The 26,998-nt window shown below is 48.5% G+C and overlaps 1 protein-coding gene across 18 annotated transcripts; it reads right to left on the bottom strand.

The window, feature by feature from the left end:
* Positions 1–250: 250 nt before the first annotated feature.
* PCBP2 (poly(rC) binding protein 2) lies at positions 251–26,414 on the bottom strand. 18 transcript variants are annotated; one of them, XM_073318588.2, is made up of 15 exons: positions 26,154–26,404; positions 23,082–23,217; positions 22,108–22,131; positions 21,977–22,009; positions 21,416–21,532; positions 18,016–18,147; positions 17,081–17,209; positions 16,199–16,273; positions 14,241–14,327; positions 13,280–13,321; positions 12,013–12,085; positions 11,548–11,586; positions 10,400–10,455; positions 9,354–9,523; positions 251–678 (listed from the first exon to the last, which is right to left on the bottom strand). In XM_073318588.2, the coding sequence occupies exons 2-15, from the start codon at positions 23,148–23,150 to the stop codon at positions 642–644; spliced, it is 1,083 nt and encodes a 360-aa protein (XP_073174689.1). In that variant the 5' UTR covers positions 23,151–23,217; positions 26,154–26,404; the 3' UTR covers positions 251–641. The 18 variants fall into 18 exon arrangements, with proteins under 18 accessions (XP_073174689.1, XP_073174690.1, XP_073174692.1 ...); XM_073318589.2 differs by having other exon boundaries at positions 10,400–10,452; XM_073318576.1 differs by lacking the exon at positions 251–678 and adding an exon at positions 4,029–6,301 and having other exon boundaries at positions 10,400–10,452; positions 26,154–26,412.
* Between the last annotated feature and the right edge of the window lie 584 nt (positions 26,415–26,998).

Here is a 26,998-nt window from a genome sequence, read left to right as displayed (position 1 = left end):
GACTTTCCTTTGGGTCTCACCCCAGCTGTCTAGCTATGGATTAAATGAGAGCTGAATGTGGGGTTCACTCCTAGCTCTTGGACTGTTGCTATCAGATCCAACCCTCCTACCCCTTGAGGCAGAGATCTGCCAGGTAAGCTGAAAGGAGCCAACTCCTTCTGGCTTCTGACATGACAGCACAGGACTCTGCCATGGGAATGAATCCTTTAGTCAAATGAGCCCAACAAAAAAAAGAGTCAGACAAGGAAGATCAATTAACAAAAATCATCCAGTTTCTATTCACAAGGAAAAGCTCCAGTCCATCTTTTTATTTTTTTTTTTGAAAAATTTCCTGACATTACAGAACTAAACTGAAATGTATTAATATTCCACTCTTACATTTCATGACAAACAGAAAAACTTCATGAGCCAAAAAAGGGAAAGCTTATAAAACTAGGATGTGACTCAGCATTTTACCAGCTGAACAGAGAAAGGAATTAAAATGCTGTAATTAAAAAAAAATCAGGAGTGGATGGGTAAAGCGCGTAGAAACTGAAATTTACAAACTAGTTAAAACCTGGAATCTGACCTGCTTAGACACTACACAGGGGCTCATGGGCATGAACAGCAGAAGGGGTAATGAGTGAGGCGTTTGCACTGTCCTAGCTGCTTCCCATTCCACCAGTCTCCGAAGAAAGCCTGGAACAAAGCAGAGGTGGTACATTTAATACAGACTTTGCCTAGGATACTGCATGTGCTACATATGAGATGTAGAGAGAGGGACGACATCTCCCACCCAGCTACATCCAACAGTTCCAACCTACACCAGGTCAACTCTAGAGGGTTAAAGCTGGGCTCTGCTTGGGCATCTTCAAGAGATTAACACGTTGGGACCACGTTGGAATCTAGCCCAAGCTGTGGGTGCTGGTGTCAGGCTCCCAAAAGCCAGCTATTGAGCACTATCCGCCCCCAGAAGCTGAAGGTCCTGTTGTACTAGGCACGTCATGACCAGGCCTGTTGAGGTTCTCTCTCTAGCACCACCTGGAGATGCATGGAGACCTTATGGTAGGGGCAGGTTTGGCACTGTGTAAGGCTGTCACAAGAGTAACTGCATTGAGTAGCCAGTTACAAAGAGTGACAAGAGACTGGGCCACACTCCAGCAGCAGCTCATTCCTCTGAAAGAGCAGAGATGGCACTGGATTCCACACATCACATCAATGCAGCCTGCACAGCACTTTGAGCTGGGCCAGGCCCCTTTTAGGGCAGTTTACAGGTCCCGCTAGTGCCAGAAAACAGTTCAGCAAAACCTTCCTGAAACATGCAACAAGACTGTGGGGGGAGAGTGTCAGGAACCACAGCTCCAGGAAGCCTAGAATGCCTGCTGCATAAACTCTCAGAAACGAAACTGGGGAAGTGGCACTGCACCAGACTCCCTGGTGGCAGCAGAGGGCTCCTGACAGCCTGCTCTTGGGGAAGGCTATCTTGCAGGATTGAACCCTGGGCACCTGCTAGTGTCACCAGGAGTCGAGAGCTCTGTGCATCACTAACCCCTGAACCCCAGCAGACTTGAACCTGCACGTGGATTAGTTTGCATTAGAGGGATCAAGGAGGGAACATCTGGAGGGGGATTAGCACAACTAGAGGAAGCCCCTCCCCCACAGAGATGCTTGAGGCGTAACATTAGCCAACTGCATCCCTGGGCCACTGGTGAGCACTTTCCAGCTAGGCTGATGAGCAGCAACAGGGACACTGACTCCCTGGAAGCAAGTCCTCGAAGTCTAACCAGGAAACAGCACAGGAGAGTTGTCCCATGTTTGGTCCTGGAAGACTAGAGTGGGGACACTCCCAGCAGCCAGAAGTCCAATCTAGAAGCGATCCTGGATGTCGGTCTCTGCTAGAGACCACCTCTGTGCCAAGAGCATCTGCCTGCATCTATTCCCACAGCCAAGCCAAACAGCAAGTCTACAATGACACATCCCTATTCCCCCCATCCCTAAAGATGGACCACCTCTCCCCCACCCCATGCAAATTCTACCATCACATTTTCCAGCCTGGTAGCTGGAGGAGCTGAGCAGTGGGCACATTTAGACACTAGCTAGAAGGGGTGGTTTGCAGAGGACTTTGCTGTCAGTAGGCATTTGTCAAAGTGACAGGAGCTCAGCATCTCTGAACCATCAGGAGAGTTTTAATTTACGTGCCAGCCTCAAGGCACCAGGGCTTAATACTTTGGCCTTGGTCTATCACAGAGTCATCGCAGCAAGTTTATTCCTGCCAAGTCCAAGCCAAGCTCCGTGGGGAAAAGGGGCAGACCCTCAGTTTGTCACAAGCCAGCAAAACTCTGACAGGTACAAGTTCCTTCCCCACCATGTCCAGGGCAAAGCTTCACCACCACCTTTGGTCAAGACAGGGATTTAGTCACTAGTTTGCCATCTTTTTCAAGTCAATGTAGGCAGAAGATGTGGCCATGGAGTAAACACCACCATGAGGAATGACCACTTGAAGCTACGCTGGAGTGGAACCAGCTAACGCCTCACATCCCCACCCCGTCCTGTGAGGGGCTTGGCTGTGAAGGGCCAGAGAGGGAGGAAGTATTGCAACTTGGTTTTAGCCAGTTGAGTTTAACCCAAGCCAGGCAACTTACCTTGGTCTGACATGTAAGAGTCTCCAGTGCTAACACTAGTTAGTGGAGCGGCCTGGCCAGATCGAAGGAGGCAGATGGCTCCATGCAGAAAAGACTGGATAGCCACTGCTTAGTCCCAGGGACTAGGATTAGTTTCCCTTTCAATAAAGGGGCAGCCAGGATATTCAATGCTTCAGCCCAGGCCTTGCATGCTACAGTGGCAGACATTTGTACTTCAGGGAGTGCACAAGTGATGTGGCACTTTTTCCACATCAGCTGAAGAGAAATCTAACTATGAAGCAGGCAAAGCTGAGCTGCCCTGTTCAGTCACATCAGCATTGGGGCTTGAGGGAAGTGAAGTTTGCAGGTGTCCCAAATGCTCAAGTGTATTTCATGGACAGGTTGCTGGTCTCTAGGGACAGACCTCTACTGTAGGGGGAGAGGACCTGGACCCTGAACAGTGGCAGGGCCTTGCTAGGCTGCTCTGGGAAGAGGGTGGTAAGGGGGAGACCCACCTAGTTTTTGGCAGGCAATTCAAAGGATGGTTGGGCACTTACAGGCTAGGGCATTTCCTTGGGGCCCTTTGGACAAGCTTCTCCCTATGCCACATGACATCTGGAATGGAACAAAGCGATCCCCCCCACCCCCATGAGATTCTGGCTTCCAGCTTTGATGGGATCAGCAGGGTCTCCACAAACATGTGACGAAGCCCTGTAGTCCAACTGCTAGAAACAATCCAACTGAAGGCTACCTTCAAGCCAGCTGGACAGGGGAACTGGTCTCTGCTGACAGGAGAATTCGAGGCACTTCAAGTACATGGAAAGGGCAGCTGGGGATTGCTGGCTCCCTAGGAAAGCTGTGCCAAGAGGCAGCAGCTCGCTGTACCACTGAAGGCTCAGACAGAAGCCAAGACTGAGGGCTCCAAAGCTGGTCCTCTTTCACCCCAAGTGTATGAACCCCCCTCACCCCCCTCCAAGGGGAGCCCTTAAGGGCCAAATTTCAGAGCCCAGCACATCTGGGTGACAAACCCTTGGCAGTTGGATCCCAGCCTCTTACTCATGTGGGATAGAACCTCCCCGAGTTCAGCCCTGATCAGAGCAGGTCTGCTCTTCACCAGCCCTCCCACTGCCCACCCAGCTGCTGAGCCTCTGGCACTTTAGAGTGTCTCACCTGCAATTCAAAGGCATTGGCAGTTTTACAGGGGGAGGTGAGGGCAAGGAGAATAAGTAACTTGCCCAAGGTCAGAGCAAGTCAACAGAAGTCACCTCCCCACCCCTAGTCTGCTACCCTGCCTGTTTCCTGGCCTAACCTGCACTGCAGAAGCTGGACACCCAGCCTAGGACAGGGCAGGGGAAGGGAGGTGGGAGCAGCCAGATAATCTTTAGTACTTTCTAGCACACCAGATAAAACAGACTCTACAGGCCTGAAGTGGGTAAAGAGTGGACAATCTTTACTTAATGTGGTTACACTACATTACAGAACAGGTGTAAATTACAGCTGAGAGTTAAACTACCGCAGAAATGAATAACCGCCAGAGGATCTGTGCTAGTCAAGAATTAAGGGCTCAGCAGGCCAGCTTGGAGATCCAGGGAGCCTATTAACTGCTCCCACCAATGGGATTGAGCCAATCCCACCTATCTCATAAGCAGCTGCACACTGGACTCCAGACTGCACTAATCCTTCCCCCAAACACCCCCTACACTTTGATACTAACAGTTCCATTTTTATTCACATGACAATCTAGCAAGTTCCAAGCAGCACTGGTCAGAGTCACATGGTTGCCTCAGGGTTTAGTTTCAAAAGTGCCAGACAGCCCACTGAAAGCCAGCCTCTGAAGGGTTAAGTGTGGCAGCCCCAGGCTAATGAGGTGGTGACCTGGGCCCAACAGAGGGGAGACGAATTCTGTACCTTTGAAGGGAGCAAGACTCACTGAACTACTGTAACAAAAGGCCACGGGCCACCACCAGCTAGTAGCCCCTCAAGGAGCATAGACAGCCACTAGTCCCTCTTTGCCCTGGGATGCATCACAACACCCGAGTCACAGGCCAATAACCTACAGAGCAGAAGGAATGCTAATGGGTCACTTCCAACTCCCAGGGAAGGCAGGTACTTGAGGGAAGGAGTGTCCCAAGTCAGATTTCTCTATTTCAGAGACACCAAAGGTATGCAACAGCTGTTTCCGGACTGGATCGCCCAGTGCTCACAGGTATGAAATGGCTCTGGGACAATGAATCAGAGGCAATTGGTGCCTTCAAGGTCTCAAGGCACAAGGCCTTTAACCCACAGCTGGTTGTGGTAGTCTGCATGTCTCCAGCTGTACCATTCATCTTAGCACTAGTACAGTCTCTTGTTTGGTTCCTGTTCTGTCTGGGATGGGGGAATCCTGTGGCTTGAACCTCCAGGCCTCCCAGAGCCATTCTGTGCTTTATGGGGGTGTGAGCAGAGCTGGTGGAATTTTGTAAGCAGAGTTTAGGGTAGGATTCTGCTAGAACAGTAGTTTTCAATCTGGGGTCTAATTCCCAAAGAAGTCTGCACTCCATTCAAAACTGTAGGGGTCTGAAAAGGAAACTTCAAGACCACTGCTCTTGAACAAATTGTTTCAATGACAAATAGCAATTCAAACTATGCTGGGGTGCTTAACTGCCGACCTCAAAGAACTAGAGGACCCAGGAGTTTTAGCTCCCTGCCCTTGAATACGAGCATATCTTCCTCATGGTACTGATTAGGAAAAGTGTGGGCTACCAACATCTGCCTCTAAAGGCAGTCTAGGAATCCCCCCATGGCCATGTTAATCCAGCACAGGGGAGGGGATTTACATTTGATCTAATTGCTCAACTCTGAACATGGTTAGAGTCTGACCAGAGGTCAAGGGGCATGCTGACAATTGTCAGGTGCACAGCTGATTTGTCCCTATCACATGGGGAGGTGTAATTTCTGGTCCCCCCTCTCCATTCCAGGACACATCAGCTATCAGAGCAGATACTCTGTGGCAACTTTATTACAAGTACAGACATCAGAGACAAGTTTGGCTGATCAGCCTCTTTAGCAACTTAACCAAAATGCAGTAATTGAGATTTTATTCATTAAATAGACCCTCCTATCACATTTTCTTCATGTAGCAATGCAAACAAGCTACTAAAAGCAACAGCTACAACTACATAAAATCAAGGAATTAAACAGATCACTAGACTCCAGGACTTGTTAAATTGTCTCTCGACCTACTGAAGGTCACCAGCAAAAAGAAAACTCCATTCTAAGAAATCACAAGCTCACTTTTTTTTTTTGAAGTAAAAAAATTCTTCCAAGGCTCCTCTACGGGATCCCCAGGCTGACACCAATCTGCTGTTCCTTTACGGTCACAAGCAGACACTCAGTAAGGAGAGAATCTCTGTTTTTCCGGTTTCAGTTTGTTAGTAACACATGGCACAGCTGAGGTGGTGGAGGTACCCTTAGCAGCAGACACAACATTTAGAGCCAGGAGAGGGACGGGTTTCATGCCAAGCAGACTGGAGACACAAGGGGCGGTCGGAAGAGGGTTGGGGAGGCTGGAGGGTGCGTCGGAGACCCCTGCTGTCGCAAGCGAGGGGGTGGTGGTGGAGGAGGAAGAAGAAGAAGGGGTGGAGGGTTGAGAGAGGTTGATGCTGAGGTGATCGGGGATCGTGACGGAGGCTGTCTGGGAGGAGGGTTTAGCGCTTTCTAAACTGTAACAGAGGAAAAAGGAACAAAAAAAAGGGTGGGTGGATGGGAACACCACAAAAAAAAGCACAGGAGACAAACAGCTTAAATTGCATGAGCCTAGCCTGGAAACTTGAAGCACACCCACTCAGGGTTCTAGCTAACAGCAACTCAGTCTCCTCTACAGCCTTGGAGCATCCAGCTTAGCTAGCGCCTGGCTAAAAGTTAAGTCTAAAACTTAAGTGTGAGTCTAGGTAACTGATACGCAAACTGGTCTCCATCTTCTACTGTACTCAAAGAGGCAGGAAAAAAAGTCAACTGGTTTAAAACTGAAAGATGCAGAGCAAGCCTTGTACACTAAGCCACTTCCCATGCTAACTAAAAATATTCTGTAGTTCAGCCAGCTATTGGCCTGATGCAGGTATCATTGGCAAAATTCTATGCAGGCAATTAGATTAATGGATCACAGTGGTCCCTTTTGGCTTTAAGAGCTTTCTAGTAGCTCAATTGCTTTAACATCTGGACAGATGTAGCTTCTAGGAGCTGGGATCATGTGGAGTCCTTTTCTAGTAAGACCCCCTCAGAAGTATTTAAAACCTGCAATTAAGTCTAAAATCAAGGGTTTACAGCTTAGGTAAGAAATACAATACACTGTTCAGAAGGCACCATCATTTTAAGAAAATTGGGAACTTCAACAGAATAAACCTAAAGGCATTTTTTGATTGACTGAGCAACAGAAAAGCTAGCAACAAAATCAAGTCAGGTTTTTTCCTTTCACAGAAAAAAGTGGAAATCAATCCCACCTCTAAATGGTCTGGCATCAACATTAAAGCACTCCATACTGACCACCTTTAAAAACCAATGTTCAGCTGTCACTGATCAATTTAAATGTGACCTACAGAAACAGCTACGGGAAGGGAATTGTCTGCACTGGCTAGTATGTTACAGCAAAGCCAGTTTTGCTGTATTGGATTCATGTTTGTTTTTAGATCTGGAGAGTTGTCATCTGAGACAGTTTACACACTGCAAGGTTTTCTGAAGCACTGCAACAGAGCAGGCTTCCCAGCCGAGACTTCCTCCCATGGCAGACAGACAAAAGCCACCTGTTTTTGCTCATTAGAATTTCAGTTCAAGATGCAATAGATAACCAGAATATGCCTGTAAACAAAAAACACCTAGAGGTCACTCACTGGCTACCCACTAACTAGCTAAAGAGTCAAGTCTTGACAACCAAAGTCTAACTGCCATTAAAAAACACAGCCCTAGAACATCTTGCTTTAATATAACCTGTAATCCTGTTTTTCCAATTGACTAATTTAAAAGTCCTACATTACTAAAGAGCGGCTTTTCCAGATGCCCAGACCCCAGGTCAAATACACCCCTGGCCCAATTCCCAAGTGGCATCAGTTAAACACACTAATGTTCACTAGGGCATCTGCAATGGTTTCATAGCTCATGGCAACAAGTGCTGCTTCCCTGAGGAACTTCAATTGCTAGGCTGCACAAGAGCTAGGGGCATTCAAGTCAGCCCAGAGACAGAGCAAAATATTTTCCCTACTGAAGTCAGTGGGCAAGACTCCCATTGACTTCAATGGAGCTGGGATTTCACACTATCAGTAGGGGTTGGTACTGGGATATTTAAGTCCTGGATCTTTGTTTTCAAGCAAAAATCCATGTGAGCCAATCAATGTAAAGCAGCAGCTGCTAAATCTCCTCCAAAAGGAAAAAGGTTCCCTTCCCTGCCAAACATCTCAAACAAACAGGGTCTGAATGCCTAGTTCCTATAGGAGGGGATCCTATTTCATGTCAGAGTTCTAGCAAGTATAAGCTGGGGCCAGAGATAAGCTGTGCCATGTGTCACTGTGGTTGACTAAAGCACAGAGTACCCAAAAAAAACAAACAGTCTATGGAAGCCTGGCAGGGCTAATGGCGGAATTTAACATTGCCAGAGCTCATGGTTTCACCCTGTAAATAAGAGCTGGGCCCTAGACCTACATAGCTAGAGATCCTAGGCTTGAGCCTGGCTCTTAGTTTGCAACATAATAGAGCTGCAGCAGGCTGCACAGGAGGGAGGGAATCTAGGACATGCATGCCCAGCTGCTCTGCCCTAGGTTTTTAATTAGGGAAGTGAGTTCTCCATTAAGCTAATGCTTTTTACTTTAGTCTTATGAGATCTGACTAGCTGGAGAGCTGCAGAGGGCCAAGTGCCAGCTCAGCTCTTTGACTGAGCCTGTGGAAACCTGCAGCAGACTTATGCTGCAGTGAGTGAGGACACCTGAGAACTGCAGACCTCAGCAGCAGCTTGAAGCTAGGGCTGTTACAGATGGCAGCTCAAGGAGGGAAGCGTTGGCAGGAAAGTTCCTAATGCACAGGCCTCTCCCAGTAGCCACCAGTGCAGTAAGGAGCTGCGCAGCGATCTCAAACTGAAGCAAAGCCACAGCAGCAGCACTGGTTCCATCTTTCTTCCTTTTTAAAGCTGCTAGCCAAGAACTGCTGCTAACAAGTGTTCACAGCTCAGGAGAGCTTCCGATCACAGATTTCCTTGACTGGCACATTACCAAGCTGACCCCATGTTAACGAACCCAGGACACCGGCACAATAAAATATATGATCAGACTAATCCATTTCTATCCTTGCCACAAGACACAGGAGGCATCTTCCTGTATCTCCAGCTACCTGGTCCTCCCCTAAATATATCCCAGCCTGGCTTACTGGCAAGAAATAACTGGGCCTGTTAGGGCTCCAACAGCTTCAGGAAAATATCAGATTAATCCAGTTTGGCTAATCTTGTCCTAAACCTTCCACATTCTAAAAGGAAATTAGATCATGGGAGGCAGGGGAGCTGGGTCCTCCAGCAGTTATGGGGGAGGAAGGAATGGTGCACCAGAAGTGTCAGTGATGTAAGTGCTTGTATCACTTACACCCTCTGCAATACCAGGAGTACTGCTCCCAGGAGCTACAATCCAACCAGCTGAGCAGACGAGATACTGACATCGCCCTAGTTTAGAATGCAGAATACTTTAGTCATGCTGCTCCACCCCCACATGCACTTAGACAACCTGCTGTTCAGAGACTTACCTGACATTAATTAGATACTGGGCCAGGCTAATGCTGGCTGCAGATCCAGTTATGGTAACCTGCCTGTCAGTAGATCCTTCCACTGGATTGGCAATTTTGATCTGCGCCCCAGACATCTGGCGGATCTCATTGATTTTGGCGCCTTGACGCCCGATGATGCAGCCAATCAACTAAGGGAGAAAGTGTTTCTAGTTACAAGTTAGATCAGCCAAGAATGAGGTTTAACATCCTTATTTCTTCAGTATTAAACCTGAGGACACACCCTCCTTCCCCTGCCTTGGGCACAACTCTCACCATCCTACAGGTGAGAAAACAGGCAGTGAGGTAAGGTCCCCCACTGAACCACAAATCCCAATTTCCAGGCCCCTGCTTTAGCTGCTAGTCCCATGATGGGAGAGTTTAACATTCATAAGTTTTGCCAACCTCTCCTGTCCTTAGTGTGTTAATTGTGAAGCTGTACAAAGTGCTATTTTTGAGTCTTGCAGCCAAAAAGGCCATTTAATAGCATCCCTACTTTGCGCTAGAATAAGGAATTACACAGCTCTGTAGAGAAGATTACACCCTGCTCTTGCAGAATATAATGTACTCCAATTGGTAGCAGTTTCAACTAGCTGTTCTCTGCATACACAGTTGTTCTGCTGTATGCATCACCTTGCAGAGATCACCCATTCTTGTGTTACCTTAGAGAATGGGTGCTAGACACCTCAAGAGACAGGTTAGACACCAGGGGACCCCTGAGATGCAGGGGCAGCTGGAGCAGAGATATCTGTCTTTAGACAGGATACCTCCTTCTGACTAAAATGGGGGCTGTAGAACAACCTGTATCAAGAGAATGTTAGAAGCACTGATATCAGAGGCCTGTTCATTTTGTTTGTGGTTTTGTTCAGCAGGCCAGGAAAAGCACAGCTCTGCACACTCCACTTCTAATGGAAGATTCTGCAGGACAGCTCTGGGGAATGGATGCAATGTGCTTTCAGATCCCAGCATGGATCCTAACCTGCTCTGCCAGCTGGAGATCCCCCAGATGCTGCCTGTGGGATACTTACATCATTTGGAATGGTGAGTTCGTGAGAAGTAGTTTGAGCAGATGCATCCAAACCTGCTAAAAGACAGGAAGAGACCAGGACAAGGTTAATACAAGGCAGTGGGGTGTCCTGCTGCAGAACAGACACCTGACCAGCCAAGCCAGCATTTGCTGCTGGAATCATTGCTATCTTGAAGACTGTTTAACAGGAAGGGAAGAGCAAGCTGTAAGAAGTTACCCCAACCCCACAACACAGTCCTCAAGATGTACCACCACAGATCTTCCTTCCGGTCAGGACAGTCACAGAGCAGCACACGGGCTCCAATCAGTCAGTGGCTCCCATGCCCACTGGAACCAAGCCACCCTCAATTGCTAACTTTGGAAGTGCAATGCAACCCCTCCCCCAGGACAGCACTGCAGGGTGACACTACTCCAGTTAGCTGGGTGCTTGATGTGGAGTCAGTCTGGTGACAGATGGGGGAAAGCACACCCTTGCAAAATCTCACCCTCAACAGGCCCCTCCCCCCATTTCCAATAAGGCTAAAGGAAGAGTCCAAACCAGTTGACTGCCAGCTGTGGCTATCACTAACACCCTTCAAGCTCTTCTCCCCATTAGGGTCTGCTTTTGTATGCAGTGTTGAAATAAGGGCTTGAAGCCTCCAGACGTAAGGGATCACAGCAACAGCCAGAAAAGCAAAGCCTGCTCCCCCACCCGCACATGGCCACTACAGCGTGACCTTGAGGGTGCACCACCAGGAGTTGTTTGAAGCATCAGGATCTGCCACCAGAGACAGGGGGTGAAGACTAGTGATCTGATCCAGTCTAGCAACAACTATGGAAATTCTCCTCCCCAGGAGAAGGAGGAAAAGGTTAGAAGGCACCACAAACCCACAGCTTTCTAGAGGGGTGGGTTAGCCAGACACTGACTGATCATTCCAGGAAGTTCTGCTCTCTGCTGGAGAGATTCCAGCTGGCTGCATTCTGGGTGGGGAGGGGAAGAACAAAGTGCTATCGAGCCAGTCAGTACCTACATCCCTTCCCAAACTCCTTCAGCCCCCTGTTTATGTTGCTGGCAATGTTTTGTTTTTTTTTTTTTCCAAAAAAGGCAAACGAGACTGACCAGTATTAATACACAATAGAATACTACAGATTTTGGTTTTTAATCATTACCCCAATAGCCTTTCACCTCTGGAGAGCTGGATTCAATGCCTGTTAAGATACAAGTGACAATGAGTTTGGTGGTCTCAGCCTAAAGCCTTAATGGACATCTTAGCCATATTACACATGACACAAGTTCAGTACAATCAGCAGTTGGCTGCTCAGGACTGGAAGAGCCGGAGGGGAGAGGATGTTGCAGCAGGTCAGAAGGGAGGCGCACTGGCAGAGCTGCGGAGGATGGGGTGAAGGAAGCAGCAGGAAGGCCCTGCCTGTTTTATGCTTATCTAGCACTCACGCTGCCCCACTCAATCGTAGGGTCAGAGAGATTTGGCAGAATGGTTACCTGGTTTGGACACACATTAAGACACACTAGCGAAGATTAAACCATGAGGTTGCATTACAGCGAGGCCAAGCGGTGGCTCATGGGCTGTGCTTGGGCCCATGCTAGCGTACAGAAGAAATAGTGAATTTCCATACCACTGAATCCAGTGTTGCCATGAGACATTGGAAAGTGTGACTGTTGCATTGCCAACTGGTGCAGCTTGGTCAGCTAGAGGGAGAGAAAGAAAAGGTTGGTGTCAGGAATTTTACAGGTTCAACCTGTCTGGGAGTCAGTACACATTAAACACAGAAAACTGACAGGGACTCGCCCAAGAGGCCCACCCCTTGGGGGTGGGGGAGAGAGCTGGGTAAGCAAGGCTTTCCCTGGGCAGAGATGGGTGCAGAAGGGAGGAGGAAAGCATTGCATGTGCGAAAGCCACCCCCCAGTCCCAAGTGCCCTGGTTAATTGAGGGCATCTGCAGTAATTACAACAGGAATGCTCCAAAGACAAGCACAAACAAGTGAGACAGACAGGATTGCAGTGGTGCTTCACACACCATGCAGGGGTCTTGTCAAGCATTTGGAAGGTAGAGGTATGTTATGAAGAGAGACCAGGATAGAGTCAGTGTTTAGCCTCCATATCCTCCCCATCCCCTGATCACTAATTCCTAGTAGTCCAGCTGTTTCTAGTCACTCTTCCCTGCCCTAGCCCCTCCCTGCTCTAAAATATGCCATGAGCAGAGATCAGCCTCTCATTAACCCTGCCTCTAGAAAGTCAGGAGCACATCCACCTAGCTCTGCACCTAAATAATAAGGAAGGGTGACAGGTAGAAGGGAGATGCTCACACAGCAAGACAGGACACCAGGACAGCTAGAGTATAACAGCTTAATTGCTCTGCTAAAAATGGGAGTTTTACACTTCAGGCCCAGCATTAGCCAGTCTTCCACCTGGAGAGTCACTGCCCCTGCCCTGCAGCCACCCCAGCAGAAAGGATTGATATTTGATGCATTTAGCATCATGTGGAGACAGCCGCTAACCCCCTCACCAGCTTGCTATACCAGGTGTCCCATGCCCTGCCCTGAGAACCACAATGACAGTATACCATGCTGTTTGTTTTGTTTCGCTTTCTCTTTACAGGCTTTTCTCTGTGCCAAATTGGAGAAGGGGAGAGCTGGAGCTTGTGTGAAGCACCAAGCTCAGGGTGTCTGTGTGTATATGTGTCACACGCCAGGAGGAAAGGGGGACAGATCTTAGATTAGTTTGAAATGGACTGAAGGACGTGCAAATAATTTGAGGGAGTTTTTTGGTTTAAAGATCAGATTTGATTCAGACCAAGCTGACTGCTAGCATTGAGAAAGCATGGAAAAATTTTGGAAGGGAGAAGGGGTGGATTTCAAGACAAGAAGTGTAAACAAAACTTACATCTGGCTGTGGAATGGCATACTGTCCTTGAATGGTATAGGCCTACAAAAGGAGGAAAACAGTCCTATTAAAAACCATCGGACAGCCACCCAGTGACAGACAGATTTCAACTAGCCAGGAAGCCAGAGAGCCAAAGTGGAGAATTGTTTGGGGGGGGAGGAAGGGGGATGACAAAGGGGACATAATGCTGCAACAGGCAGTTTCTAAAGGGATGTTACTTGAATTGGCCATGTGTGGAATAAAGGCGGGGGGAAGATGATCTGGTGTGTTGCCCCCCCTCCCCAAGAAGAGTCAGACACAAGAATAAGGGTTGGTTTCTTGGTGAAGATGTAGAGTGTGTAGTGGAGAGTCAGACAGTGCTTCTAACCCTCCTGCCCTGCACATACACCCCCACCCACTCCCAAAAAAGGGAAAGAGCTCTATTCCCTTCAACAGCCATGATTTTGAAGGGCTTTTTGGGAAAAAACCTCCATTCACCCCGCTTTAAAAATCTCACTACTCCACACACCTAAAAACCACACTGGACACACTACAGCTGAAGGTAATGCTGGGAGCTGGCTAACAATGCTAGCTGATGCAAAAGGCATTCAGGAGAATGAGGCAAGAGGCTGACCTGCTGGTTCCATGTATTTTTAGATTAAGGGGTAAGAAAACCAGAGTTCAGATTCCTACTGAAGCTACCCACAAAGGGTCAGTCACTGTGTGGGGACTGGTTGGCTAAAGGGAGGACTTCTCACTTCCACATCACTGCAAGAAATGCAGCCCAGGCTGGAATTGACCAAGTTGTTACCATGCGACAGCTGCTGGGTGGCCTGTGTGGAGAGGCTGGTGGCCTTAATCCAGTTCCCAGTGGACAGGAGTCCACAGCACAAAAAAGCCACTGCAATTTTTGCCACCCTTGTTGGCAGTCTCAGAGAGGCCAAGGATTGAATGGGCCATGGAGACTGAACTCCCCTCTCACCTCTTGAGGTGGTCCCTCCAGGTCAGAGTTGAGGCACATTGATGGGGCGGTGTGGGGGTAGCTTGCACTGCCGCTGCTGTACCTGTCCTGTGGATAAATTAGAGGACTTCAGTCTCCAGGGCTGTCAATCCGAAACCTTCCGCTAATACGAAATTCACACAGAAATTACTCTGGTTTAGAGGGCTGACCCTGTGCTAGACAAACTTATGGTTCACTCTGAGCTGCAAGTTAAGCATCACTGCCACTGAGAAGCACAAACACCACCACGAGCTTGCCAGGGAGCCAGTCCAAATGTTAGTCTGGCGCTGGGTGCGCCTGGTGGAGCCAGGGGAAGAATGCAGCCGCAAACGAGCCTGCTCCTCACTGCTCTAGTGGCAGGGCACTCACATGCTGCAAGGCTAACCGCCAGTACAGTCCTCTGTTTGCAGGAGCCAAAGAACTGGGCCACAATATCTTCCAATCACCTCCCGTGGGCCATTCCACTGGCAGATAGCTGCCTAGCCAGCTGCCAAAGCCTTTGGAGAGCAGGGAACTGAATGGGGGATGGAGAGGAAAGGGAAGGGACCGAGGCGAGGAACAAGAACATGACAGAACTGCTCCCAAACTCAGCCTGTTGGGAGAACAGTAGGCTATCCCAACACACATGGCATATTCTCATGTAGCTCTGGTTCTAGGGAAGAGCTCCCGTCTCACCATGCACCTGCTACCTCAGTTACTTTGCTGTATTTTCCTACAGGCACCACTATTTCCTAGCTATATATGCCTCTGCTCCACACAAGAAAGCCCTGGGCATTATGGAAGGTTTTTCTCTTTTAAACTATGTAACTGCTACAGGCTCTGGTATTGTATCTGCCTTATGCAACCCTTTCCAGTGTGGAGGCACTGGCTGTGTTGAAGTGCAATCCTCTGAGTATTACAGTCCCAGCAACCTCAGGTGTACTCTCAGGAAGTAGGATTCTGGGGCTTCCCAAGGCCACACCTACCCTGACTGCCCACACAACTGTCTGCCTGAACTGGTGGTCAAGCTTTTCACATGTCATTATCTGTAGGACAAGTCTGAAACATCAAAATGACTGAAGTCACAGAATCTGCCTGAATAGGATTCTTTCAATCACTGTTTTGAAATTTATGATATTAGTGTTGAGAGGCTTCAACCCCATCCTGTCTTGTTAGAAGGCCTGTGCTACTGATAACAGCCACAAAAATGCCTTGCTTCATAGCTACAGCAAGCACTCAACTATATGGTCACATGCCATGGCATAGTATGCCCAATACATGGCATGTTTTAACTACCAACCACATGAGCCCCTGGAGGCATGGTGCTGAAGGTGGTCATGTGCCCTCCTGAGTCAACTTGTTACAGAAATGGCTAAGACCCCAGTGGTCTTGCTTGTTTCACAATCTGACACCTGCATAATCTGGTGGAGTTGGGAAAATCCTTCCTCCTCCCTGGTTGTTATGGAGTCTGACTTATCCCTCATTCCCCAACGGTTCTCTGTTGGAAACATTAACCCCTGCTGCTTCATTCTGCTGTATATCAAGGCTTGCCACCCAGCTAACACCAAATTTCAAACAGTGCCCCAACCGAAGATGTAAATCTTGTATTTAGATGTTCAAGCTGTGGTGATTTGTCTGAATGCCACATACAGGATTTGGACTGGCTACTCAGGCACCAAGCTTAAAAACTGTTTCCCATGAACCTTGTCACCCCTTCTCCAATAACCCTTTCTGCTCCTCAAAGTGTCCAACTCCTACTGGAAGTCGGAGGCTGCTGAATGTTCAGAGCAGCCTCCAGAAGAATCCAACCAAAGCAGCAGAGGTAGCTCTATAGTGGCCAGGTAGGCAGCGTGGCTGACAAGCATGCACAGAGTGGGCTGATGTGTGCTGGCAATGTTGCAACTTGGTAGGTCACCTTCTCTCCCGCACCCTATGCCCAGCAAGTAGAGGAATGGCCTTACCTGACCGCCTGCAAAGATGACCGGAGAGCTGGATGGCTTGGGTCGGTATGGGATCGTAACACCCTTCGGGGGAGACTGGGTTACAGGAGAGTTGGAGAGGAAAGAGATTAGACTCTAGAGAGACTCACTAGTACTCACAGCTAAGGACTTTCCTAAATGCTTAAACATGAAGCCTCTACTTTATACTCCTACACTTAAAGGAAGCAAATGCCCAGATCAGGAGTTTCCTAGAGACCAGCCTTCTAGGAGTTGGAATGGTCTATAAGTCCTGTCAGTGGCTCAGATTCTGGGTTAGAGCAACTAGTTACAGCAAACAGCAATTCACTTCTCCCTCCTCCCAGCCCTGGTGTCTATGTCACAACACCTGGCCAGCTGCAATAGGTCAGAGCCAGCCAGGGTATTAGGCACTAGCCTGGTGAGTAGAAAGTTCTGGCTGATGTGGTGAAGCCGTGATTATTGCTGTGTGGTGCCACTTGTCTAACTGGCACAGTCCAGGAGTCTTTGGCTTTGCTGAAGAACTAGCTTCTTGACAAGTTCATCTTAACTTTGGTATTGGCAAGTCTGTCCTAACTGAACGCTTCTGCATTTCACCTTGAAAGCCACAGAGTGACCCTAAACCAATAGGCAATTCCTCTCCTGCCCCTACAAGGCCCCAGACGCCATTTCAAGTGGGACCAGTTTCTCTGCAGTCAGGTAGGAGAGTCCAAGTCAACTTCTGTTTAATAATGTTGCTGGCCACAGAGTCTGAATACAAGGCTAATGGCATCTAGATTGTCCTTTGCCCCTCATTAAGCTTCTAGGAACAAACATGGAGATGCCACTTTGCCAACATTGTCTGCCTCCCCACGCAAAGGAAGTTAGCAGCTCATCCCTGGGGCTTACCTCCAGCATGACCACACAGATCTGTTTGACGCACTCGATGATGGACTGTGGTATCCCAGCAATGGTGATAGCTCTCTCAGTCGAGTTGGGCAGCATGTCTCCAGCCACCTGGACCTGTGCCCCTGTGCTCTTAAAGTTTAAGATTAAAAATAGAAAGTCAAGCACGCCACTTTGATCTCATGGTATCCAGTAGCAGCAATGAACTCCATGCTTTCAGTTCTACCCTCCCTCTGCACAGCCTAAAGTGGTTTAGTCCTGACTGGAATTATTCAGTCATTAGAAACCCAGGGCCAAGAAAAACTAAAGCTAAACTTTGCCTTGATGTGCAAGTTGACGTGTGTCTATGAGCAGCGAAGCTGAACTAATTCATTCTTTGGTGTCCGTGACCTGGTGGTTCACAGCATTAGGTGGTACATGAATGTTGGACAACTTTAATCCTCACATTCCCTTGCCCCCGTTTTGCAGGTGGGGAAGTGGAAGCACAGAGGTTAAATTAATTAGAGTCATTCATCAAGCAAGTGGCAGAAACCCAGGAGTCCTGCATCCCATTCCCCTGCACCAACTAGGCCAACTCCCCCTCCCACTGCTTTAGAAAGGAGGATTCAAGTAATCAGGCTTGGACTGGGGTGCAAACATAACTGGGGGAGGAGGGGATCTTCAACAGCTCCTGACTCCACTATGTCTGGCTCCAGCCACTGTATTGGTCTCAGTTTCACAAGCACTAAAAATATAAGGTGCTTTTCAAGGAAGGATGATGCCAAGTCTCTACTATGTAGTATTCAACCCTGCACTTATGGCATGGGGAGGGTGGAGCGAAAAGATGCCTCTACAGAGAAAGCTCCTGCTGTTGAACTGCAGCTACTACTGGTGTTGAAAACTCCTCTTCAAAGCAAGACCTGCCCACAAGACACTAGTCAGAGTCAGAAAGTGCAAACCTCTCTTATCTCCTTGATCTTGCAACCTCCTTTTCCAATGAGGGAGCCACACTGGCTGGCAGGTACCACAAGCCTCAGGGTGACAGGGGGCCTGCTGGCAGCTGTGCTGTTGGTCATCGAGCTGCTGATGTCCTGAAAGGATAAGGAGATACTCAGAGGGATGCCTTGGGACTGCAGCATTTAGCAAGTTAGCTAGTCTACCCAGTCTCGGTCCATCATCTGATTACACAGTGTAGCGCCCTGCACCCACTCAGAGGAGCAGGATTCCTGTATTAAAACTGGGATCACGCACGCCTGAGGTGCACAAGGGGAGGCATTTCACAGCAACGGTCCAGTTCAAGAAACTAATACCCTATTGAAACCGCTGGGAGATGTGTAGGGAAGACAGTGTAATTAGGCTAAACTCCAGTTAGGGTTAGACACCTGCCCTTGCAAGGAGCACCATGGGCTCTTCAGTGACCCATGTGAGGCACCATCCTGTTGGGCACTGCCAATCATCCCAGGTTTTCCCTTAGAGGTCTCCCATCCGATACTGATCGGAACAGACCTGGAGACTAAGGAACTCTAATTGTTTAGCCTAATGAAATGCAGGCTGAGGTAGACAGGATTGCTCTATTAATATATCAGAGGGATAAACATCAGAGAGGGAGAGGAATTATTTAATTCCAGAGCCAATGTTGGCACAAGAACAAACTGGTATAAACTGACCATCAGTAAGTTCAGGCTTGAAATTAAACAAAGGTTTCTAGCCATCAGAGGAGTGAAGTTCTGGAAAAGGAGTAGTTGGGGCAAAAAACTTAACTTGCTTTTAAGACTGACCCTGCTGTGTTCATGGAGAGGACAGTGTGATAAAATTGCCTACATTGACACATGGCCCATCTGGGACTGCTATCAGCATGTCTCATCTCCAGCGGCTGGAGATGAGACACTAGGGAAGGAGGCCTCTGAGCTACTACAGACCATTCTTTACCAGGTGTCCAGCTAGTGGGGCTGGCACACATGCTCAGGGTGTAACCGATTGCCATATTTGGGGAAAAATTCCTCAAGTCAGATTGGCAGAGATCTGGGGGTTTTCCTCTGCAGCATGGGTCACTTGCTGGTTTCGAGTAGAGTAAATGGTGGACTCTAACTTGAAGTCTTGAAATCAAAATTTGAGGACTTCAGTAACTCAGCAAGAAGTTATGGCCTACTACAGGAATGTGTGGGTGACCTAGGTCAGACTAGATGATCATGCTGGTCCCTTCTGGCCTTGAAGTCCATGACACCCTGCTTAGTCTGACAGTACAGCCAACAAGTAGTGGCTAAAAAAAAAAACTATCACATCACATACTCCCCCTAACTGGGAACTGCATTCTCCTGCTCTGCATAAGGGCATCAGACAACAGGAGTAACACAGAAAAAGAATAAACTCATGTGTCTTCATACCAGCTGCCAGGAAGTTTGAGTCACCCTAAAGCACTCTTGTATTAGCTGGAGATCAGCTGCTCCCACAGAACCCAATGTTCCTTAGAGGAACTTTAAGAGGACTCCAAACATGTATCTGGAGACACCTAGCTATTCAGATGGTTACAATCAAGAGGTTTACAGCTTAAAAGCTACCAGGGTGGATAGAAGAGCTTTGCTGCTATCGTATTGTGAATCCTGCAGATGATGATTCTAGTTCAGTATCAAGCTACATGAGTATGATATGGGATCAGATCACTGGCTAGTCCCAAAACAGCCTCTGAAGAATAGTTAACCCAGCAGCTATTATATAAAATAACTGGTGTTTGTAGATAGGAGGCAAAGAGGAGCCAGCAAGGAAAGCAGCAGTAAGGAGGCCACAGCTTTACCCAGAGCTGCCCTATCTCAGGGGTCTGAAATTAAAGCTAGGAAGCTCAGTTCTTTGTTTGCATTACCAGAAACTTTGCAGTGGAGTTCTAGCCCTGCAATCCAGTTATCTGCTCCCTTCTCTATTAATTTGACCCAGGCAGCTGCACACAAATGGCTTCTAGGATTGTCAAATTATGCTTAATAGCAGCCACATCAGAGCTGCATGTTCCCATCCTGGGGACAGTGGGACATTTCCACTGCTCAAGGGCAGCAGTTCAGGCTTTGCAAAGTGAGCCTTATCCCAGGCACAGGGTCAACGTTCTCAGGTTACTGACGCACAGCTACTTGCTAAAGGCTCATGGTTTGGCCTGGGCACTGGATCTCAAAATTGAAAGTCACACACCAAGTGCAGAGCTCCGGCAAGGACAGTGCTCCACAAAGAGATAAGAGCCTAGCTGGCTTTGGAGAAACCACTAAACATTGACATTTGGCTTTTTTAAGAAGCAGCCTCCAAGCTGGCAGCCTCCCATCCTACTGAAGAGCATTTGTTCCACTGGCTAGGCTAAAAAGTCACATGAGCCATCAAAGCCTTTTGCTTCAGGGCATAGCTGTCACTAGGTGCCAGGAAGAGACCTTGCTGCCCTGTGGAACAGTACTTCACTCAGTCTACCAGAAGGGAGGAATGTTATACCCTCTGAAATAACTGATTGACCAGGCAACCCACCAGACTGATGGTCATCACAATACCAAATTATGAATGTACTCAGTATTCCCAGGATAAAGCTGTTCTGACAATGCTGGATACTTTGATTTAAGAGTGCTGGCTTAACAACCATGAATCCCTGCCCCATGAATGTTATCTAGCCAGATTCGGATATAGTTCTTGGGCTCAGGTCTGAACGGTACAGAAGGGGAGTGCGAGTGCAATCACCGGAGGTTCAGGCCAGCATGGCAACTCACACACAGGACTGAAGATGCACTGCTGAAGTCTATAACCCATGCCTAAACCCATGCCCAATTCATGTTACTCTGTGGCCACTGTTTCAGGCATGCTGGCACAAAAGGGCTCACCATTTCTCCCCAGTATAACAGACCCATACTAGGTGCAGTGGAAACTCCACCTCATCTCCACAGCAAGCTTCTGCAACTGCATCCGCTCACACACACAGGCGATTTTGAAGCAGATGGGGCCTGTTTTTACACCCTTGTAATTCTGCACCCATAAAAGTGGCCCAACACATCAAGGCTGCCAGTTAGGGCATCCTGTGCCAGGGGCTGAACAGGTAATCCACAGATGATCCATGCCCCCCTTTCTCACCATGTGCTGCATCACAGCAGGGATAGTTCATCCCCTGTGTCAACAGTCCCTTCACCCAAGGGTTAGCTACCCTACATTTGATTCAAGCAGAGTTTTCTTAAGTGTTCCAGATTCAAAGTATGTTGAGTGACTGCAGCAATTCTGGCTGGCCACAACAGTGCATCTCTACCTAAAAAGGGTTTAGTCAACGTCTTGCCTCTAGCTAGCATAAAAGCCATTAGGTACTCCCTGACTATTCCCAGGACCCACTCGAGGGCTAGAGACACTCACCTCTTCCAGTTTGTCAATGATCATAGCAAATGCTTTGAAGATGGCATTGGTCGGTCCAGCAAGAGTGATGATCCGTTCTGGGCAGTTCCCTTCCGAGATGTTAATGCGGGCACCACTCTGGAGGAACAAAGTGAATGTAAAGAGCAGAGATGCTACACTAATGGGACTGACACCATGCAGCACTCCCACTTGGACTGGCAGGGCAGTAGATAATGTTACAACAGTCAATAATTCCATTACCTGTGTGCAGTGCCTAGCACAATGAGACCCTTAAGAGCTACTACTACACAAATAATTTCTATTTCGTACCATGAAATCCACCCTTCACTTCGCTCATCTCTGCTCTTTTGGGCAGCCATCTTAGTTTCTATCTGCTAGATCAGTGCAGAGATTGGTCAGAACTACATTTCCCAGAAGCCTTTCATCCCACGAGTTTATCTGCTGCCACTACAACTGTTGAATCCCTGCATAAGACTTCATACAAGGGCCACAGGATCCACCCAAGTTTCTCTCAACTGATTTTAAAGACCAGTTTGTGGCCACCTGGTCCCCAGAACCTACCTCTTCGCGCATCTTCTTTACAGATTCTCCTTTCTGCAGGGGGATGAGAAGAGAAGAGGAAGAGAGACTGTTACGTGTTATTTTATTTTACTACTGAACTGAATGGGTAAGAACTAAATTTAGTAATTTACCTTCCCAATGATGCTCCCAACCTCCTGCAATGGGGACAAAAGCACTAGTTAGTTCTTAAAGATTGAAGAACATGGTTTCAGAGACATGGGTGCAAGCTAATGGCATAAGTTTTCCCTTCCTGATCAAGATCAGTGTGAAGCTTAGCAATTTCTTTCAATAGGAGATTGTTTTAGTAAGTCTGATAAGTCTCACTGTTCTCCTAGCCAACTCACTTGTGTTTCTATAGTGACTTGTGTGTCTATAGTGATTAAAATGATCCCTGGTCAGAAACAGAAGCTAGACAAATTCAAACTGGACATAAAAAATTATGCTGTAATAGCCATTAGAACAGTTTGCCAAGGGTCATGGGGGATTCCCATCTCCAGCAATTTTTAAGTGGAGATTGTTTTATCTAACATCTGATCTGTTCTACGAATTATGTTGGGAAAGCTCTATGGGCTGTGTTATACAAGAGGTCAGACTAAATGAACACAATGGTCCCTTATAGGGTTTTGGAATCTATGAATGTCAGTATAAAGTGAAAATAATTTTACAATAAACATTCTATAGGGTGCTTGACATTCATCCCCTCCCGAATACACAAAGTGTTAATATCTGGTACCTTGTGAGTTTTTAATAGAACAGATACCCCCCCCCACCCCGACACACACACACACAGTTCTGCTAGTTTCTTTACTGATATATTGAGATTTCAAAAAACTCTGTTCCAATGGACACTAGATATCCTTTTACCAGGAACAGACCACATGCCAAGAAGTTCCCAGCATCAAGAAGCTAATGGCTCTAATGATGAGCCATTTCAAAGAAACATTAGGCTGGTTTTATTTAGCATTATTTAAATTACTAGACTCCCATTGGGTTACAAAGACACTCCTATAAAGAACTGATCTTCTGATCAGACAAAAAGGGTTTCCAAGACATTTGCTTACGACCCAGTTTCACCAGAGGTATAAAGAGATGATATGCCAAGTACCTTTCCATGCATAAGTAGTCGAATGGTAAGTGTGACATTTAAACCACCTTCAATAACACCGGTGTCCATCTTGAGCTGTGTTCTGACGAGTCAGGCTTTGTCAGTGGTCAAATCTTTGGTCGCTGGGGGATAGAAACTATAACAGAAGAGAGGATGTCTGATGACATGCTCTGAGAACACCCAGTTCATCCTTGGTTTTTATTATTTACAGCAGAAAAAGCATTTTAAGGACACACCCTTTTCTACATGGCTCACAATCTATCCCAAGTACGGTGAACCCACTCTGCACTATTATTCCTCTAGAGGGTTAGCTCAATCTGACAAGAGTGGGTTGTCTCGTAACTGAGCGGCATTGACAAGCTGTCAGAACAGATTTGAGTGTATTTACAGTTGTTCATCATTTGGCACTCAACTTGCATGCACTTATTTGTATGGTAGAGACTAGTGTGTAATAAGCTTAGATGTTTCCAAGTGCGTTAATTCTTACATGAGACATTTGCTTGAGCAGTTCTGCTGAATCAAGGGTATTGAGCAACTAACCTAAACTCCCCACCCCCTGGATGCCAGAACCCAAGGCTGTAAAGAGATCAGTTGTCACTTTCCATTCTCCAGCTCCCTCCCACAGCGCCTGCTAATAGCTTCAGTGGATGAGGTCTGTGTCCATTCTCCTCCCTGCTTCCCCGCCCTTCAGCCTGCAGAAGTCTTCATATACAGTTTACCCCAGTTTAAGGGCTTCTCTACACTTGAAAAAGAATTTGGATGAGGGTAGGGTATGAATTTAAAATGCAATAGCTACTCTAGAATAAATCCATGTGTGGACATTTTAGTTCCAGAACAAGAACATTTTATTCCTGTTTAGTTTAATGGATTAAGCTAAGCAAGAGCAAAAATGAACTCTTATTCTTATAAATAGCTATTCCAGAATAACTTCTGGAGCAAAAGCCTTAAGGTTAACTAAATCAACTTTAAAAAACCCAAACATTGATAAACTAGTTTACATACTAGTGAGCTATAACCCAGTTGAAAGCCAATTTAAGTGTGCCCACATAGGGCTTTGCACCAGTTAATTTAGTTGTTGGCTTAACTTTAGAACTCATTTTAGTTAACTGCTGCAAGCTGTGTACAGATGAGCCTTTAGTGTGGCAAAGCAGTGAGGTGCTAAAGTTTAACAACTTCCAACATGGGAAGAGCTAACCTGAGCTCATTTGGCAGAGTTGTGACCTACAGTCCCAAATCAGAACTTGCCAACTGGGCTTTACGGCAGCACCGCCTTATTTCCAGGCTAAGGCCATATGAAGAAAACAGACAACTACGAAAAAGGAGGTTGTGTTCGCTCTCTATTATGACCCCAAGGGAAGTGTTTCTTGGCCCATATTTTCAAGATGCCATCTATATATAAATCCCCTTTAAATCCTTCTAAAGTAGGGAAACATTCCTACATCCTAGTTTGGGGAAAAATTCCAAAGAGACAAGACCAGAACCCAGGAGTTCTTATTCTCAATCCCTTGCTGAGTCCAGATGATTACACTTCTTCCCAGTTTACTGGAGGTAGTACAAGACTCATCTGTCATTGTCACCACCATTAGGAATTTAAACCATTCTTTTACCAACTAAGTTAGTACATTTCTACCCAGTTCACACAAATTAACATTAACATGCTTTTCACCAAGTGTTTTTTTCAATTTATTAACCTTTTCTCCCCACTAGAGTGATTTCTAAACAAAAAGGTAATATTTTTTGTTCATGAAATTTAGATTATCCAGCACTAAACAGCTGATCAAAACAATGTTTAAGACACTTCCGAGTTCTTGTGTAATGATTGTAGGTTTATAGCTACTATAAGCTGCTAATGAGACAGCAATCGGTCAATAGCGATGTCTCCAATCATTACTGGTGCACAGAGAAGCAATGATCCAGTGTGTAAATTCTAATTTTAATTATGGGGGGGGTCACATTTCCTCACATCCAGAAGCCTGAGACTTCTCCCAGAACATTTCCTTTTCATTAGCCCCACCACCCCACACAAACAATCATACAAACATTTCTCCTCCCCACCACGCCCCGAGAAGTTATCTAAAACTGTATTTTAATCCTGCTCCTAGAGGGAGGGCATTGCAAATCGGCTTATCTTTCCCTCCACACTACATCTGAGATACGCTAGGTGTTCTTTTAATTAGTAAACACTCAAAATAAATCCTTAGTCTGAACAGCCAGCTGAGCTCCTCCGATTTCAGGAGCTTTTAAAATCCTTATTGCTTCATCGGAGCCTCCATATTTTAGGATTGGACACCGGCGGGGGGAGGGCAGGGGTGCAAGTAAAGGGGCAAAAAGCTACTTTCTACCTCTAGAGATTACGCCTCAATCTTTCTACTCTGCCCTAGTAATGATTCCCCCTTCCCCGCACCGCAATACTTGTCCCAAATAGCGATCGAGGGGTATCAATTCCCTCCCTCATACCCACCCCCCAGCTTCATCACTTGCCTCCCCGCCACCCAGAGATGGGGGGGGGGGTTTACTCCACTCCCTCCCCCTATAATACGCCATACCCACATCAGCTCATAGCGCAGCAGGGGGTTCCGATCCGGAGCCGCCGCCTCGAGGAAGCGAGGCCCCGTGGCCTGCCGCGCGCACACAAGGCGGCGGGGGGGGGGGGGGGAGAGGGGGAGGGAGGCCTCCCACCCTGTCCGCCAACCAGGCAGACTCGATTCCCCCAAAGCCCTTCCCCCTCCGGGCGCCTCCACCCCCCCCCCCCCAGCCCCGCGGCCCAGCTCTCAGGCGTCCGCCATGTGACGCAGAGTCCCCGCCGCCTCCCTGCCTCCCCGTGGCCGCGGCCTCCTCCCCTGTCCCCCGCCCCGCGGCCTGCTTCCCTGGCCGCCTCCTTCGTGCGCAACAGCAGCGCCGCCCCTCCCCCCGCCGCACGCACGCACACACACACTCGGAGTAGGCCGCACTAGGCCGCGGGCGCCTCCGCGGGCTGACGTGACAGCGGAGCCGGGCTGGGCGAGGGGCTGGGCGGGGAGCGGGGCTAGGCGAGGCCGGGGATCCGGGCGGAGAAGCGGGCCGCTCCCTTACCTGGCGGCGGGGTGGCCGAGCGCCCGGCCGATCGGCCGCTCCGTAGACGGAGGGACGGGGAAGGGGGGAGCGGGAGGAGGGAGGGCGGGTGACGGGGTCTCCGGGGCGGGCGGAGGGAGGAGGGGCCCCCTCGGAGGGGGAGGGAGGAGACGGGGGAAGGGAGAGAGCCGGGACGGGCGGGCGGGATGGCGGCGGCGGGAGGAGGGCGGAGGGGCTGCGGCTGCTGCTCCTGCTGCGGCGGCCTCGGCGGGTCTGGGAGGGGGAGGCGAAGAGCGGGGCGATTTCAACCCCGCCCTGACCCGGAAATGGACTCCGCCACGCCACAGAGACGCGTAGGTCAGAGCGTCCACCGCCAGCTGACCATAGAGCGGGCATAGGGAATGAACGGGGCCCCGGGAGATAGAGCGTCCCTCGTGCCACAGGGAAGCCGACGGGCTCCAGCGCCACCTGCAGGCTGCGCGCTCACAGACCTCCCAGGCGCTGCTGCGTGGGGATTTGGGGACAATGGACGAAAGTGGGAAGGGGGTGGGGGCAGAAGGGAATGGGCGGAGGAGGGGAGGGCAGAGGGCCGGGGGCAGAAGAAAGGGCAGAGGGCCGGGGGCAGAAGACAGAGGGGAGGGGCAGTGGAAGGAGGATGAATGAAGAAGCTGTGGTGGTGCTGGTATCTTTGCCAGGCCTGTGCCAGAGCAGCCCCCTCCAGTTTAGTGACACCAGGGGCCCCGTTCAGAAGCGAATCCTACTTGATATACTGGGCTAGGCCCAGATCCTCAAAGGTATTTAGGTTCCTAAATTCTTAGAGGCTACAGCTGCTAGCCACAATCACTCCATGCAGCTGGAGTGTTATT

This window comes from Lepidochelys kempii, chromosome 20 (genome assembly GCF_965140285.1).
Source record: "Lepidochelys kempii isolate rLepKem1 chromosome 20, rLepKem1.hap1, whole genome shotgun sequence".
Lineage (NCBI taxonomy): Eukaryota > Metazoa > Chordata > Testudines > Cheloniidae > Lepidochelys > Lepidochelys kempii.
The sequence above is the reverse complement of the archived record's forward strand: the minus strand, read 5'-3'. Positions and strand labels throughout refer to the sequence as shown.